Source organism: Nipponia nippon, unplaced genomic scaffold, assembly GCF_047370975.1.
Source record: "Nipponia nippon isolate SJK-2023a ecotype South Korea unplaced genomic scaffold, ASM4737097v1 scaffold_13, whole genome shotgun sequence".
Taxonomy (NCBI): Eukaryota; Metazoa; Chordata; class Aves; order Pelecaniformes; family Threskiornithidae; genus Nipponia; species Nipponia nippon.
In genome coordinates, this window is record NW_028262324.1 from 15849733 (window position 1) to 15868399 (window position 18667).

The window sequence follows — 18667 nt, forward strand, 5'->3', positions numbered from 1 at the left end:
CGCATCATCGTTTCCTGCACAGTTCACACCAGAGACATGGGATGAGGTGGAACTGAGGTGTTACGTAGCACAAGACAAGATGTCTCCATCGAGGCAATCAAGACTAGCATGTCATCCCTTTTCTTTTTTTTCCTTTTTTTTCTTTTTTTTTTTTCTTTTTTTTTTAAAACAATAAAGCCCAATTTCAAATTTTGAAAACCTGTAGCTCCCTAAATCCTTTCATCATTAAACCCATGAAAGGGAAAAAAAAACCCCAAAGCAAACTACTTCTCAGAAAATAAATATCAGCTTGAAATTTCTAGAAGATTCTTATGAATGATAAGGATACTAAATCATGACACAGTCCCCTAACTATTCCCAGGTAAAGCTCTGTAGAAGAATAGCGAATCAGAAGTGCTTGCTTATCCCAAAACCTGGAAGTGATCCAAGAGCTTCGCACCAGTACAGCAATCAATGGTCGTGAGAAGGAAATTGGGTCAGTGCAATAGTCAGCACTGTCTTTTCTACAGAGCAATCTCTTGTAGTAATTGAGGAGAAAAAAAGGTAACTGAATCGGTTGACTGAAGTTAGCTTGACCAAAGGTTAGGACTGGAATTACTGAGGTCTTATCAGGTGTCTTTAATGGGCAATTTCTAACTGAACAAACAAGAGATAACGTTTTATAACCTTGACATTTTTTCCTCTCTGACTGACATTCATTACACATCTTTCCTGCTGCTCCATTTATCTGGTTTGCTAAACCAAAAGATGGGAGAGGTGAAGTCTACCAATACTAAAAGTTTTTCCTAAAAGTGGAGAATTTGCAAACTAATGACCATGAAAGGTCATTGCTCACGTGAGATCGCAGCACCTACATCTTCTTTTCAACGAAATAAAAGTGATTTAAAAAAAAAAACAAAAAAACTTACTTTGTAGGAGATGAAAGTCTTCTGGCCTCTCCGTGGTGAGGGCTGCTATCACTGATATCATGGCATCATAGTCATCTGTCTTCTTGTAAGCTAACAATGCTTCATAGAAACGGCTGTAAGTGCTTTTGTTGAAAGCCCTTTTCACGTCGTTGAGATAGGCAGCCCTGAGGACCTGGTGCTGATCCCTCCTCGAGCCTGAAGCTTTTTCAGTGTCTTTCCTCAGAGCTCGACTGGCATTCTGCCCTGGGAGACAGAGAACACGCGTGAGCGGGGCTTGGGGAGGAACAGAGATGAACGGGTCACTCCTTGGCGTCAACTTCTCTTTTCGTTCAGAAGGGGCTTCCTGGGCTACTTCAAAGTGGTAAAGCCGCACACCTCCCTTGGGCATGGCCTCGGGCAGAGCCAAGGCCTGCTCCTGGCAACGGCAGCTGAGCCAATTCATTCTGGGCATCGCTTTTAGCATCTTCTGGAGTTTTTTGATCTTGTAAATGGAGAAATGTGTCAGGAGGTCGCTAGGGAATGAGAAAAAGGTGACACAGAAGACGCTGTGCATGGAGGTCAGCAATAAATCAGGTTTTGTGCTACACTGAAGGAGTCAAAGCATTTTAAACAGATGGCTTAGCCAACTACGCCGGCCTGACGCACGGGCAAGTAAACTGTTGAAAGCAATTTTAAAGAACAGGTTTCTCACCCCTTATTAATAAAAGGGGAAAAGGCGTACACACGCGCGTGTGTTTCCCAACAGGAAAACATAACGTCAGAAAAGAATAACTAACCTGAAATAACACACAAGATAGCACGAAAGCAACGTAGGAGCACAACAGAGGTGGGAGCAGCTATGAACATCCTGCTAACCTCCAGGCGGGCTCCTGTTCAAAATGTCAGTCTTTGATTTCGGATAAGTTTTAGAGGAAAAAGTTCTCTTTTGCATATTACAGGTATGCAAATATGGATGAAGTAAAGGATAAGGAACTGATTTAAATTAACCAGCCTTATCTTTTGGTATTTAGATCTTTGTTCTCCACTAAAGAACTTTTAGAGAAGTTAAAGAAGATGATGACGTTTTAAAAGATGGGCTTTCCTGAAAGGGGAAAAACATGGGTGTGAATTTTATAATCCCCATCTTTTATTGCATATCATACGGCCTTCTGACACTTTCACAGGAGCATACTTTACTTAAGGAGTGAGCAACAGAAATAATACGTGCATTTATTGCTATTATATTCCCAATTACTTCTAGTGGAAACAAGTTTCTGTGAAAATCAAATCTCATGGACCTCAGGACAAAAGAATTACCAAAGATTCTGTTTTGTTCAAATGTTCTTATAATACAAAACAAAACAGGAAAACAAATAAAAAAAAAACCAACACTGCTTCATACATGAAAAGCTTTTAAAGCCTTCCAGGAAACATCGGCTTTTTATTTGTTATTTAAAAGAAAGAATTAGCCTTTGACTATTCTTTACCCTCTAAAGAAAGACTTCTAAGCTGTCCAACTATCCTACTCATTTCCTTGTGAGAAATACAAAAAATTCCCAGCTGTTCTCAGGAAGATCTGTAATCAAATCAAACCGAGCCGTTGACTTCAAAGACAAATACTGGACGGTATGAGATTAGAGGGATGCATACAGAGATTACATGCAATTGCGAGAATACATTTGCCAGTCTCTGTTTCTGCAGAAAAACCAAACTGTCCACATGAGGAGTATGCACATTACCAATAACAAAACAGGAACTGTTTTCTTCTTCATACCTGAATTCATACTGACCTAATCTAAATTTACATTCCTCAAACGGCTCCCTTTCATGAAACCTGGACAAACAGGAAGCCCAGCAGTCTTGTGCCCAGCTCGCCCTTTCCCTCACTGACATATGCCAGGTCCGTCGCCAGTGCAAGCTTCTGGCTTCAGTTGGTTTCTTTCATATCCCCCTTGATTTAATTTATTGGCTTTTCTGTTTCGTTTTGCACAATCCTTGCTGAAAATTCTGAATTACCATCACTCCCACCTGCAGATAGTGAGCCACTGTGCTAGGTGAACACAAAAAACATTGGCTCCCACCAGGAGAATCTACAGTCAGTGGCGAAATCAAACATAACATGTATTTCCTTGGGACCGTGCTTTTATTTAACATGAAATGTACCTGCACTGTTCAGTCCTGTTGTCAGGTGGAACCCTCCCCGGTTCAAGTGGAGCCCAGGGTTCAGCTGAGCACACGAGTCCTTGGAGAATGCCGTTTTCTGCTGGCTCTGTTTTTCTTCTGTTAAATCAAACCAGTCCATTAACAGTGAACTTGGGGAAGAAGGAACATAAAATGGTGCGTTTTAAAGTACGCCATTCTATGCTGAGAACACCTGAAGATGTCGATGTATTTCTCTGATAAGAGGGGATGAGCTGACACGCTGCTTTTTTTAGGACTTTATTGTTCCAGCTTTTCAAAGATTTCACAAGCTCTACGAGGACATGATTACCCTCTGTACACTGTTCTGGTGGCACTATGTGGGTAGCAAAGACGACAGAGGAATACACGCAAAGTTTTTTAAATCCACAGATTCCAGATATAAATAGATCTGTAAAATCCCCTTTGGAAATAAAATGGCGTCGTTACTAACTATGCAGTAACTCACGCCCCGCCATCTCCGTGTGCTTATGGGAAGCAGGCAAGAGGATCATGCAGAGCAGAGACTCAGCTCAATATTAATTAAACTAAATTGCTTTCCACCCTTACGTTTCTGCATATTAGGTGCGTCCAGCTCTACGACTGGACGATGTCCATCGAATGATACAACTGCCTGCACAGTGCTGAAACAAGCTCCTCACCTCTTTTCTTGGCCAGTATCTCTCTCTCTTCCCGCAGGAGGCCGTGCTCAGGTTTGTAGCCACAGCCCACTCCAGTCAGATTGCAACATGCTTCATCAAACTGTTTTTTATGTTGAGGTCGAACAAACTGGTAAAATTCTTACATTAGAGAGAGGGAAGAGGCAGGGAGGGAAAGAAAAAGAAAAATCTGTTCACAACAGGTAATAAATGCCACAGAAACCTACAACGGCAGGACTTCTAGGTTGGGTAATATGAAGATACAAAGTGCTGCTAAATAACTTAAAATCTAAACGTCATTATCTAATATCTATACAATAAGCAGACTTATAAGTTACACAGAGGTCAGCTCTCATGCAAACTTCCATCAATATTATTACCAGTAGGTAATAACTAGTTTTTTCACTGTAAATATGAACTAGCTTACCGCTCAGTGAAACAGGCAAAAGGTCATGAGCTACCTCATAAACCGTGGGGTCGAAGTACCTGCCAGGCTGTTACTTTGAATAACTGACTGTGATGGATGCACTCAACCCCTTAAACAAACTAGCGGTCGCTTGGTACAGGCTCCAAAGGAGGCAAAGGCCTAAGCCATTAACGGGCCAACAACTCCCCTAGTTTCAATCTGTCCTCCGAAAACCCACAAAGGAGCAGAGCGACAGAGTGAGCATCGATGCGTATGAGCTTGGAACATCGATCATGAGATTAGCACATGAATAGCAGGTGGTTTTTCCAAGACTTATTCATCAAGGAACAAAGAAAGTTGTCAGTACAAGGAGTGTCCTGCATACCTTTCCCATCACATGGAATTTGACTACAAGCCAACCACTTCATTCCATAAATATGACAGCCCAAGTGAGCCGCCTTTGAGCCCTCCCTGCTTGGCAGCGTGGCTGCATGGCAGTGGTCTCCCCATGAGCTGGGACACCTCGCAAGGTTGCTCCTTGAGGCAGAGAGACCTTTTACCAACAGCAGATCTTTGGTAAGCGACAGATATCACACATAACCTGGTATGGTAACTCTGATTTTGTCTTGGTAACTTTGATTGCACGCTGAAGTGATGCTAATGAAACGTTACACATATAATCCCTTAGACATAAACCACTGACCAAGTCTGAGACTGGGTTTGGACCTAGCTACCCCTAGACTCCTCTCTGAGGAGGAGTTTAGAAAGGAAGGGGGCCCACTCTGAACCTCGTGACTCAACGGGAGGGTCCTCCTTACCCTTTTCAGAGAAAACACTGTTAAACTAGAAGAAATGTTGGTGGGAGTCCAGTTCCTGTCAATGCAGTTGTTAAAAGTCAAAAAAATACCAGCTAAACCAGTAAACTCTCCGTGCTTGCCCAGATAACTTGCTTTATACTCACCATTATTTAAATAGAAAATTTATCTAGATATTCTGTTTACTTATTTACTGCTTTAGCACTGAACCCTCATGAACGCATATATCCAACTCGCACAACCACGCTCTTGATCTTACCCCTAAATCACAGGGAATAAGCTATACTACTTTTAGGTAAAGTTTAAAATAACACAAGCTTCCACGGAACGCGATTTGAACATTTTCTGTGTGATCTGGGGATATAAAGTGATGACTCTTGATGATTATCATCCTGATCGATGTACCTCAAATCCATAACACTTACCTCTGAAACAGCCAAGTCTATTTAAAAGACAAGGGTCACGTCATAGAAATACACTAGGGCAGCTGTCATACCTCGTAACAAGATATGCTTTTTTTCATCCTCTATAAAGAGGGAGCTCATTTGAGATAGCATAGCATGGAAGTCATCTGTCTTCTTGTAGTGCTGCAGAGCCTTAGAGAAGAGATCATAGTTCTGTTGGCTTAGGGTCTCCTTCACTGTTGCAATGTACAACGTAGCTCGGGCCTTCTTTGGCTCTGTCAGCTCTGCTTTCTTATCCGCTTGCTGCAAAAACAGGAAGACTTTTCAGCAAGTAGTATGACTTGAGGAGTTACTCTCACATGAATCCAGATGGAAGCAATATATTTACAATTCCGCAAGCATGTAGAATAATGAATGCTTTCAACTAACGGGTTACTGTCTCTTGCAATTATGGTAGTCGCCCCTGTATCCATGCGTCATTTCCCGAAAAACCAAAACAGCTTCAGTGCCACAGAATAAACACAACTCTAACTGGCCCATCTCCTGGAAACATCTAATTAACTGAAAAACATAAATCTCTGAAGCAGGAGATACAAAGCATGGAAGGTGTTCAAGCATTTTGGTTCCTCTAAGACATGTCTTGAAGTCACTATACACACGAGCAAGCTAGATTTCTCTCTCGTGTTGGGAAACGTTCTTCTATCATCACAAGCAGCGGGGACTTGAAAGAGATTCAGAACAACCCCTCCTTTATGAAAGTGACTGTGCATTACAACGTGCTTACACGCGTTGAATGTAAAAGCCATTGGACCCTTGTCACATGTCTTCGTGACAAAAAAACAGTGTCACTGAGGCAATCCCGAGGTACAAGCGTATTGTTAATTTTCCCAGATGATTATTACATCTATTTCTAAAACTTTAATCCCTCTAACATCTGTGAGGGAATGAACGCTCACAGAAGAGGAGCGATGCTGTTCACCTTCTCTGCTGACAAAACCGACTGCCTCAGAGCAATAGTCCTGGAGAAGGCAGCCAAGTCTCATTGCACAATTGTATTCTTAGGAGAAGGCTTAAGAGAAGTGACATCTTCTCCAAACCTTGAGGGCTAGGCTGACTCATCATGACATCAGATAGCAACAAACTCCAAACAGAACCCTCTGCGATGAGTCTGCTCCCTTCCTCACACCTTGGATATTATCGGCTTCAGGATCTGTGACTACTTTTATGAGTTTTGTTTGCTAGGTGACAGCGAGTCAGACAGACAGACAGCACCCAGCTAGGACAGGACCTTGGACAACTACTGGCACACACAATCACCCAGGGGATTCTCACAAATTTATCATGACTCTTAAGCGACTAGCCGCACCACGAGTTAACTGAGTTTGGAGACAGCGCAAACCAATAATGCACAACTGCAAGCATAACACACCACCGTGACCCACCACAGGTGGGGTCAGGATGCAATCGCTTACCCAAAACTGGTCACTTATACCATTTGAGGCTCTACCAGCAGTTGGACTAGATGACCGTTGTAGGCCCCTTCCAACTGAACTATTCCGTTCTAATCAAAAAGAATGAAACCACCCACCACACCTGGTCAATGGGAAAAGATGTTCACAAGGTAGTCAATGCCAGAAAACAATTATTTTCACCTACTAGCCCTCCCTGGACCTGTGCTTGATTGGGTCTGTGATGTCTAGATTTGACAAAGTGCACGACAAAGATTTCAGATGTACATTGATGAATATTTACAATTTGGAGAAAAAACTGTCTGCCTGGAAATTTCCAATTCAAATTAAAGCAGCTTGCAGATCAAAGGGATGGCACAGACACATGAAAACACATACTGTATTGCTGACTAGCTTTATTTTCTTCTTTCCTCCTTTCTGCTCATCCGTTAGCCTCTTCTCGTACTGAAGGGAAAGTGTTGACAGACGTTGTGCCTGTGAAGATTAAAAGAAAAGAAAGGTTCAAGGGAAAAAAAAAAAAAAAAAAAGCAGCTTCTGAAAGTTATTGTCCATTTAATTTAGCTATTTCCAGTAGTGAAAGCTTGTTAACCCAGTTTGTGACACCATTCAAGAAAGTGAAACAAGTCAACTTAACTTACTGCAACAGAGCCTGGAACACATACCTGTTTCTAGAAGGTACTCACTTACTGGACAAAAGAGAGACCAAAAAAGAGGAAATTAAAGACAAAGTTGGTCTTGAGGGTGCAAATTCCTGATTAAGCAAAGCTGGACTTAGAGCTAACTGTCTCAGTGGGAGCGTACACGTACCTGTGTGTAACTGGGGCCCCACACGCCCCTTCACCTTCCTGCCTGAAGTACTCCTCTTCTGAAGAAAACCTACACGAGGGCTTTTCTTGGAGTACTGAGAAGGGAAGCCTAAGCAGTCTTGTAGAACATATCAGGGCAGATAGGATGAGACAGCAGCAGAAACGCCTGCGGTTTGACAAGCTCTTTAGCATCTCCCATTCCCGGTAACAAAGAATTGCGCTCGTACTGCGGTGACTGGGAATATCGGTATATACACAGCTCCAAAAGAGAAGCAAGCGGGCAGGCGCAAGAGGAGTGGAATTGCTTAATAGCAGAGTCTCCAATATTAGATCAGGCCAGTATCAACCACATTAAAAACAATCACCTAAGTACCAGAAGAAACTGCAGGATGGCCCCATATTGCCAGCTGGTTTCTACATACCTGTTGAGAAAGCAGGTATGTGAAGTCATTTATTTCTTTGCTCTTGCCCAATAGAAGAATTCCATAGCGAGTACGTGACTATCGGTGCATTTACAGAATAGCGGTCTTCATTTGTGAAAGGAACCAGTGAAACGTAACAGTGCCCCTGTATTCCAGTGTGACTTCTAAATGCGTCTATTCAGATCACAAAGCTTCAGAGTCAAATTAAACTAACTACAACTAAAACAACATCACCAAAAAGAAACAAAACCCTAGGCCAGTAACCTCAGCTTTGCCAGCTTGTAGAGTCAGTTGCTGATACTCAGAAATACAGCCTTCAGTGCACTCAAGATACTGCAGGGACACTGACTTCCAGACAAGCCTGACCGTGATTTAAGTGCACATTTAAATATATTTTGAACATCGTGTAATGGAATGAAGAATTGGAATACAAGCAGTGAGTCAAACATTTATGATACATGCAATGAGTCAGAAAAACAATCAAAAATATCATCTTAATCCTGGACTATGTGAAGGCACCACCTCGAATAGCATGATCCTGAAGAAATAAGGCTTCTGAAAGACAAGTTTCCATAAGGCATATCTCACAAGGAAAACTGATTAAGGGGAACTGTCAAATCATTCTTTAAATGGATTAAGAGACTATTTCTTGTATTTTGATTTTTTGAGATGACAAAGGCTTCTTTTCTTCTGTTCATTTTCATTCCAAGCAAATTGTTTCAGAATGACAGCAGCTAAATTTCCATTATTTAGGGAACAAGGGTACAGTATAACCTTGATAAAATTAAAAATGGTAACACAGGTCCTATGATGGGCGGTGAAGAAAGATACGAAAGCGCATCCGCCCCACTATCAGTCCAAACCCAGTGCTCGTTACAATCAGCTCAATACTAGACTCAGAGCGAAGGCTGGCTCCCTCAGAGGCACTGCGTGTCTCAGGGCTACACTCCCCACGTCTCTGGTCATCAGTTTAGGTGCAGACAGGATGACCCCACAGTTCTGCAAGCCACAGATGAGTAGTAATGCCGAATATAGAAAGCACACACGAGCTGACTCACCGCTGAGCCGTTAGGACCATCAACTTATCTGACTTAAGGAAATGCCGAGCTATGCCAAAAGCAGTGCAGCTCTGTTAACCAGATACCGAGCTGAGAGGTGCCAGGCTTTCCAAAGAAGTTCTGCGTCTATACCATGACGGCCCATGGGCGATGGAGCCAATTTCTCAACCAGCTGCACACAAGTTAAATATTCTCTATCCTTGTTCGTTTCTCCAAGTTCGTCCATTCCCTCTGTTTTGTACACATCTCCATCCACCTCCCTTAGGCCTCCTTAGACACCCCCTGGATACTCCTGACACGTCCACACTTTCCCTTAGGCATTCTTCCCCTAAGTGAACCGCTTGGGTATGTTGCAATAGGCATTCCTGGAGCCCACACACTAGTTATCAGCCAAACGAGTCTGCGAGCCAGCAGCAAAACACTCCTGCCGATGGCAGCCAGGTAAGGAAGCTACCCCACCACCAACTGCAAACAGGGACTTCAGGAAAGCAAGAATAACACAGCCTAATTGCTGATGTATTAAAAATACCAGTCCAAGAAGAAAGAAAATGAACAGCACAGATGAAGCTTTGTTGATCTTCATGCGATAGTGGATTTTGATTCAGCAAGTCTGCAATATTCATTCTCTGAGGCAAATCAAAGATTTGCACTTGAAAGTGCAAGTTCTAATTCATAAACGCCCCCCTCACTTTTTTTTTTTTTTTTAAACTCAATATCTGGTCACGTACCAAGCGCTGACACAGATTCCCCCCAGGAGGAACTGTGTATCTACCAATCTCTTCTTTGAGGGCTCATTGCTCTCCGGAGAGCACAGTTAACTTCCAGGAATCTACGTGGTCAGCAGCTATGGAGCACAGCACAAGTCTGTACCTGTTGGTCACCTAGTTGAACGTGGCAAGGAAGCCCTTTGATTAAGCTTAATTATGAGAACTTGCAGTTACCAGTGCCGATTACAGTGAGTTTTTCTTGAAAGGGGGTTGAACTGGTACTCTTAAATCAATGCCAAACTCCTTTTGCTTTAGAGCCAGCAATTTTTACTTTAAGCAAGCATTTTGCTACACCATTGCCATTACCTTTTCCTCTCCCGCCAAGTCACTTTCCTCCTCTGCATCTTCGCTGCTCTTCTCGTTGCGCTCCAACGCATCCAAGAGCCCAAAACATTGCCTTCGAGGTGAGACAAGCTCTTGTTCGTATTCCATGCATAGGCTGGATGCTCCATCTCCATTTACTGGCATCACAGCATAATACAGATGACAAATTAACATTCCACATTCTCTCTTGCATTTTCTTTGACTTAGTAATACCTCCAAACCTTACGTCGCAAACCACAAAGATGTGTTGGTTTATTTAAATCGTCCACATCTTGCAAAATTACATTATATGACTTAGTAGAAAGAGTGAGTTTGTTAATCACTCCCAAAATTGCTCAAGCATTTGTTACCACAACCTGGTAGACTTTTCTCAAACTTTTCCTTAAGTGATGGTCCTATTTAACCTCAAACTGGCTTGGGATCGGTGGAAAAAAAGTCTTACTGCAACAGTTGGTTGTGTTTAACTACTTCAGCTTTAAAAAAGGAACTCAATTTTTGGGAAATCCATAAAGAGATTCTGGCATGAAATATGATTTATTATTTTTAAACAGAATAAGTTTTTTTAAAGCCTACAATTCTCACCGCATCAATACCTATAAGGCACAGTCACCCGCAGGTCCCAAGAATACATGTTCTCGCTAATCAGGATCCAGGTATATTTGGCTTTAAATATAAGAATTTAGAGCTGTAGGTGGTGTTACATTAGTATCAGTTTGCTACTTTTAAAAGGCATTCTCTTCAAAATATATTTCCACTGTTTTGTGCAATTCCTTTATCAGTCAGTTACTAAGAAAAGTCACTATTTTGAGAAGACTGCAAGTATATTATGCTATAAATTAAAAAGTCAGTCCAAGAAACTCTTTAGCCAAAACTATGATTACAGGTGCAGTTTGATGTTACAGCTAATGCAATGCAACTGAAAATCTATAACAAAAGAGGCAATGCAGCTTCTGCCCTTTACCTCCAGTCATACATTCCTGCCCGTCCTTTGAGATGGCTCTACCAGGCACGTGGATGAAAGGTAAATTGGGTCAGCAAGTTCATCTGCTTGCTCTGCAGTTGCACAATAGATGGATTCAACTCAAGGGAAGGAGCATAAGCACATGGTTGGAAACCAAGGGAGAAAAAAAGCAGTGGCCAAAGTAACCCCTTGCAACGACAACCTGCAGTCACACTGGCTTAGATGTAATGTGAAATCACCCTCACACTCAGTTATAACTGTTTTGGAGCCAGAGTTTTAAACACAACTTCATTGTTCTGTTCCAAAACAGCGAGCAATCTGGAGTGGAACATTCTGAAAGAATGTCTGATGTGAGAAATACTTTATTCTTTGGCACTAGCTAACCACAAATTTTAAAATACTGTTTTTTTCCAAGGTCAATGCACTCTGTTTTCTTAGTCAGATTTACTGTGTAAGAGTTATTTATACAGCAGGATGGAAGAAGGGCATCTGAAAGTCAGGGCTAGTCAGAAACAGACTTCCAGTTCTTATTTTTTAAGCTATCTATGATATTCCACCAAACTCCTCCTGTGCTGCAGGACACCTTTTCAGGGCCCATCTGCCTCTTCACTCTGTAGTTGCAACCAATTCCCCCATTTTCTAATGCTGAGCTGTGTCCCTTCTGATCAGACTTTTACATCGGTCTTTGAGCTCTCCTTGCTTTCTCTCCCATTCCAGTTTCTAGTCTCTTGCTCCTCCTTTTTTGGTTCAGCTTAAAACAAAAAAGTGTATCTGTGAGGACCCAACCTACCTTTTCTTTTCCTCTTCAAACTGGGAACATGGTCATCCAAGTTTTTGGCTTTTTTCAGGGAGGGGATCTGCTCAGATGAAGTAGATGGTGCTGTATCGCTTTCACTTAGGGAACCAGCAGAGCCCGAAGGGCATTGGGGCAGGGGTGGGGGCATCTGCAAGCAGTTTACAAAACGTTACAGCAGGCAAAAGCTACTCTTCCACTCCCCTTCCTTTGCAAGCAAAAATCCGCAGCCCAAAGACCTATCCTTTTTCCCAAATAACCCTTGACAGCAAGATTATTAAGCATTGTGGATTAATGTGCTTCTGAAAAAAGGATCAAATAACTAGGAAGTGACGCAGATGGATGAAGTGTAGTAAGCAGGCTTAGCACTAAGCGACCTGTGTAACCGAAAAAGGGTCACGACCCTGCTAAAGAGCAATTGCTTCCTAACACTATCCCTGCAACATCGCTCCTTCTGGCAAAGCACATTGGGTTGTGGTTCTTAGTTACCATGAAATTCCCATTTCTGATCAGAAAAGATCAACTCATCCAGTAGCATCCATCTGTAACTTACTGTTTTGAGCAACTTGTATTTGGCTAAAGCATCTTCCAGGAAGACATCCAAGTCTGTATGTGACATTTTAAGTGTTTATTTTAACCTTAATCTCCATTTTGGGGACAAGAATTCCCCATTCTGGCTTCCAACTCATTTCTTGTTATGACTTTCTCCAGTCAATTAGAAAGTCTATTTACAATATCACTTTTTAAATCAAGGAACTATTATTGAGAAAAAGAGCTTCTTAATGTTAAGAGAGAAGCCATATTAGTAAAGATGACCCAGTGATGAACTGTAATAACAACGGATGGGTTTGTCTCACGCTTTATACCAGTCAGCTTAGATTTAAGTTTAAGGGTTTGACTGATTCTTCCACACGTATACCCTCTCCCTGAGGGCGAGGTAAAAAGCTTTTTGATGCTAACATCAGTGCCAGTATTTGCACACTGTCCAATGAAAGCTATGTTTATTTAGGAGGGACTGGAAAAGGAAGTTATTTTTGTGATCTAACCTAATGAGATGCACAGCACGACAACACATCCTGTCCCAGCTGGAGAAAGATGAGGCATATCTCCTTTCCCATAAAGCTTCCAATGCTTAGAAGTGACAAGTGACTCTGTCACATCTCTCACCTGGATTAGCATCCCCAGCTTCCAACACTATCAAGAAAATTTGTTGGGTTGGTTGTTTTGTTTTTAAAGACACTTACAATTTCTTGAGCAACACGGAAGAAGAGGGAGACGCTTCTGACTGCATGCCCAAAGTTGTCGTAAACATTCACATAAGGGCGGACCCATGAAGGCAGCTTGCCTCTTACATCGCCAGTTGTGAACCTGCGTAGGATTGGAAAAGGAGAGAATTATTTGCCACGCTGGCCTACATGGATTAAATAAATGCTAGATCAGGGTCCAAAAGGACAAGGGAGGAGCAGCGAGAAACAAAAGATGGAAACAGTGCAGTAAATATAATGGGGTGATGCCTTCACTCAGGAGAAAAGGGCTTTGTTGATACCGCGTACCATGCAATCAGCCAATTCTGATCTTTCGTCCATAAAATCTTTAACTGTGCAACAGCAATGGCAGTACTGAACTGTGATGTGCTCGCTGTCCCCAGTCGAGGGGAAGGCTATAAATTAAACTCTTGTTGCCTATTATATACATATTATATTAATTAATATCATATCAATGGGTATTAACATAATATTATATTAATATATTCTATTAATATAGATTATATTGTTTCAGCAATATAATCTTTCCTCATTTTTGTCCTCCTCTCAAAAAACTGCAGTGCTGGCGACTGCCTTCTCAAATGAGAGACAGAATAACTTATGGTTTTGCATTTTCTATCACATAATTTCCAGTAGCATTACAAACATGAATTCAACAAATTGGCCTGTTTTGCATTAATACCATTAATCTCTTTCTGCAGCTCCAGGACAGTATATTTTGGGAGCAGAAGATAACAATCTCGTTAGTTTCTTAAAGTAGTGCAATATTGATATAACCTGTTATATAAAGTAATTTCATTACTTATGAACTGTAGCCTTCTCCAAACAGTAACATCAGCACATTTATATACAAAATACCAATACCCGTGTTGGGATATAAAGATGTTGAGGTACGTTTAGGTTCTAGAGCCAAGGTTTCACCTGTGGTCACATAGGAAGATAGCTCCATAGTCTTGGCGATGTCTGATGACCCTGCCGATAGCCTGATTCACAGCCCGGGAAGCTTGCTGGCTGTACCACTCACGCCCAGATAAATACTGCAATAGGTGGGAGAAAGAATTAACATGATTTACCAGGTAAAACGTATTCTCCTTGCTGTACAGTCACTACTCCTTTCTAAAGAAATTAAAAAAAAAAAAAAAGATATATATCTAACACGTTCTACTGACAAACCTCTAAAAGCCTTGGAAAGGCAAATACGACTCGAATATCACACCTGGCTTATGGTGCACAGAAGGCTCAAGTAGCAATATCCAACTTGAGGGGCTGTTTAGCACATGATGCACTGACAGCCTTGGTAGTACAACAGCCTCCCCATATTATTTAAGACCTAACAGCTATCCTGTAGGACAATAAGCTAAATTTATAATGCTGCTCATTCTCATGCCTGAAGCAATAGAAAAAAAAAAACCCAAACACAAAGCAAAACAAACCACAAAAAAACAAAACCAAACAAGGCCTGACCCCCAAACCATCAAAACAAAAATCCCCAAACCAGCCATCACGGGCAGCTCTTCCTGCCTACCCTCTCTGGATGAAATAACTCCCTCAGAAAGATATATGGATAACATGCATAAGATGCAAAAGATTCTGACCGAAACTTCAATTATACCATTTTTGGAGCCTATGTTTGATTGAGACCGTGTCACTGGAGACAGAATTTGGAACGCCTAACATTGTCAAAAAAAAGGTGACTATTTGTGATGAACGCCTAAGGTTGGTTGATTTTTTGGTATTCATGGTCCCGTGAGGCTGGGAGGATAACAAAAGCCAAAATCCACAGAGAAGAGAGGGAGAAACAATGACATGAACCTGCAAACAGCCAACAGCGAAAGCTGCCCAGTATTACCTGTGCACCCGCACCGCTTCTTCTCATTTCATCCAGGAACTGCATCTTTAAAACAACTCTGGGCTCCATACGAGGAGGAAACGGAAGCCCAGTAATGATGACTCCTCGTCCATTTATGTCTGCAAAGTCCAAGCCTTCGCTGGCCTGAAGAGACATTGTTTTCCATTGTCAGCAGGAGTTGAAGTGACATTTCGGAGCAATTCAACAGTTATTGGCCTATTTTCTCCATTAAATTAAATCCCTAGCCAAGTGTCATTTATAAATACGTTATGAATAGTTTCAACTAGATTTTTTGCTTTTATTACTGGGACTTTAAAGTTAGCTTTTTCCTCCAGGAGGCCCTGACAAAGCATACTTCAGCCAACACCATTAACGCATGTGTCTTACTCCTGGATAAGCAGAACAGCTGTATTCAGAAGATGTCTTAAATGCCAGCCAATACCTCTGTTTAAGCCTTCCATACCCTGAACTGTTAATAAGACACGATAAGAACATAGCAAACCTTCTCTGACATTAAAAATGAACAGAATCATTCCAAAGCAATAATGGAAAGCTACCAGAACTCTGCTCAGAATCCACCAGACTACAGGGTCATATCCACCAGCTGCGCTGCTTACATCCGTTCGCGGATTTGTCGCTCACCCCCCCGTACATGCTCACATTCCATGCCGTGCTGGCAAATCACGTGATGAAATGAGCAAAATCAGAGTTGAACAGACTGAAAAATAAGTCGAGGCAAAAAACGTTGGCTTGTTTTTCAGCTGAATCCATTCTGCAATCTCATTTACCGTGCCACACAAGCAGCCGTGACAGAATACAACATCAGGGATGGATGGGCGGGTGGAACGACCAACTCTACTCAGCTTAAGCCAGCACTGCCACCGAGAAAAGCAGTCACAGCATGCCCTATAATCCACCTGGAGCTAGCAATTGCATAGTTGTATTTATGGACATTTTATCTTGGGCACAAAGGAAATCCCTCAGGCTAATAAGAGCATGAGAAGACCAACCTTAGACAAAAAGAAAAAAAAGCCTAAAAAAAAAAAAAAAAAAGAACCTGCCCTTCACCCCCTCAAACAGGAAAGAAAATTCCAGTGAACTTTTAAAGACACCCCAGGCCTAGATACAGCTAGTAAAAGAACTAGAGCAACTGGGCCAGAATCTCCTCTTTATAAAAAGGACTGGGTTTTTCAGGTTTCTTTCAGGGAACAGAGAACACAAGACGCTTGCTAGAACCTACTGCCAATGTAAAAGCTGAGCAGCAACCTGGGAGGGAATCTTGAAGCGATGGCTGAGAAGGGAGCTAGCCTTAGAGCTTCTGACAACATGTCTCTTTGGGTTTATCCTCTCAAATATTTCCAATTTTGCAGTCATACTATTAACCCCGTGACTACAATAAACTAAACAAGCTGTCCTTCAATTGCGCGTTACTGCAAAGCACGATCTCTCCAGACTCTTCCTCTCGGGGTAACACGCTATTGTTCGAAGGACAGGCATATTCAACCGACAGTCCCACCCAAAAAGAGCTATGTCTTTTGTTCAGTGATCTAACAGCTGCTTTGGAGACTGGGACTGAAGGTTCAAAAGAAGCTGAATCTTCTCTTGGTAGGCAGTAAGCAGCAGCAAAACAGCCCTAAGAGTCATTTATGATTTTCCAAGTATTTCCACTGATGATATAAATCAATTTATCAGTACTGGAAAATGTAAATGAAAGGCCATCAAATGTGTTCAGAGGACTTGAAGTTAATGTAAATTTTTTAAAGCTAAGCAATATTTTGGGTTTTCAGCAGTGTTGTTCTAACACGTTTGATTACAAATGTTCTTCTTTTGGTTCTCCTCCAAAACTGTTGATCTCAGCCAATGAGCTGAGTTTTCAGTGAGCAGCCAACAGGAAATGTAAGTATGATGCTCATCCCCTGTAAAGAACTCAAAGGCGTATCCCTTAACAAAACCAGGAACGAGGCATATGTAAACTTGACATAATTTTGAAAAGGCTTCAGGGCATCCCATTTCTCTTGGTTTTTTTCCCCACATGTAATTACAGTCAAATAACAGAAATGTACTGAAATCCAGAACGATGGGTTTTTTTCCATCAACTATATACTTTGATCTCAGATGAAACAAATTCTCAGTTACGGTACCTTCCCCCGACATACTGCCAAAAAAGCAGCTCCGTTGGACTTAGGACAGATGACTTTATCATAGTAGGCATCCATTACCTAAAAGATAAACTAGTTTAAGCAAGAGCAGGAATGGTATTATCCTTTGCATGTGCATAAATAGAAAGCTGTACTAGCTAAATTGGACTTGTACGCTAAGATCTAAAATGTGATTAATTTGGCTTAGTATAATTTTCTTTACTTTTACTAACTGCAAATGCAAGAAGCCATTTGCTTAGCAAAATCCTTACGTTACTGTGAAATCTAGACTACATCCAGGTAAGCATAAATGACTGACGTCAGATACTTCTGATAAGAAGGTAAACATGGTAAAACACCCAAACACATCTTAGAGAAGGTATTTAAACCTAAAGACGTTTTCTGAAAATGTTGTTATAGGTATGTAATGCAAATAATCAACCTCTGCAAAGCTTCCTTTGTTCCTGGGTTCCACAAACATTGGCTTCACTTCTTCTATTCTTTTAGCAAAATCACGCTCCTGTTGAACAGATAACGAACACATCAGAAATGGCCGTGTGAAAGCAAGCACACAGCAGAAGTGCCCACAAGGAAGGAAACGCTCAGGAGCGGTCACCACAGACTTCCCCAACACAGTCTGTTCCTCTCTTGCCGAACAGAAAGGGATGGAAGCAGAAACATGCAATCCTAACACCACTAACAGTGATTCTTTGCAGTTGGTACAACTCGGACACTACGCAGATGGGAGATCCGTTTCTTTTCCTTCCAACTTGCAAGTTCCCAACGTCCGCCTCCCAGAGGCCCGCTCCGCAACAGGACACCTCTCTCCCAGCATTCACTTTTAAGGAGGAGGAGCACTTAAAACAGAACGGTTCTACCAAGTCTCACCAGGGACACGCAAGTCACGAGCATAGCAGTCACAAAAGTTAGAGTTGCAACAGCTACAAATTAAAAAGAAAGAGAAATGCTCGCATTGGGATTTTTTCCCAAAGAGCTGAAGCACTTAGACCAACTATAATTTGGAGGTTTAATAAAAAGAAGTCTGGTGAAATGAAATGAACTCTGAAATCAGATGAGATAATGTATTAAGATTCTTTTGGGTTTGGTTTCTACAACCCTGCATTTCAGTGTATTGTGAGCAAAATAAAAGGAGCCTGACCTGAGTTTTTACTTTCCACGTTCTATCATGTACTTATTAACAAAGAATTTTTAATGAGCATGGTTAGATAGCATAACTACAAACTGACTGACACGTGTAACTAAACCACCTAAAAAGGCAGAGCAATTAACATACTCTCCAGTATTCCAGGCTCTTATCCATGACAGGATACGATGGGAAGAACACCAACAGTCCATGCGGTACAACTCGCACAAGGTTACCTGCAACCAGATAGGCAAGGGTGTAGGTGAGGGCATTTTCATCCTGGGATGGAGCACATAGGCTGCAGAGGAAAAATAAACTAGCA

General features: G+C 41.7%; 1 protein-coding gene across 4 annotated transcripts in view; it reads right to left on the minus strand.

Annotated features, from left to right (window-relative positions):
* The window catches only part of RTEL1 (regulator of telomere elongation helicase 1), a 51407-nt gene that overhangs the window by 9085 nt on the left and 23655 nt on the right, over positions 1–18667 (minus strand). For all 4 annotated transcript variants that reach the window (XM_087750147.1, XM_087750144.1, XM_087750146.1 and 1 more), the window contains 13 exons: positions 18496–18581; positions 17644–17721; positions 17205–17282; positions 15064–15207; positions 14136–14251; positions 13194–13317; positions 11947–12100; positions 10178–10332; positions 7197–7292; positions 5442–5652; positions 3728–3865; positions 3051–3167; positions 909–1151 (listed from right to left, as the gene is read on the minus strand). In XM_087750147.1, coding sequence (XP_087606273.1) covers positions 909–1151; positions 3051–3167; positions 3728–3865; positions 5442–5652; positions 7197–7292; positions 10178–10332; positions 11947–12100; positions 13194–13317; positions 14136–14251; positions 15064–15207; positions 17205–17282; positions 17644–17721; positions 18496–18581 — 1740 coding nt within the window. The remainder of the gene's footprint in view (positions 1–908; positions 1152–3050; positions 3168–3727; positions 3866–5441; positions 5653–7196; positions 7293–10177; positions 10333–11946; positions 12101–13193; positions 13318–14135; positions 14252–15063; positions 15208–17204; positions 17283–17643; positions 17722–18495; positions 18582–18667) is intronic.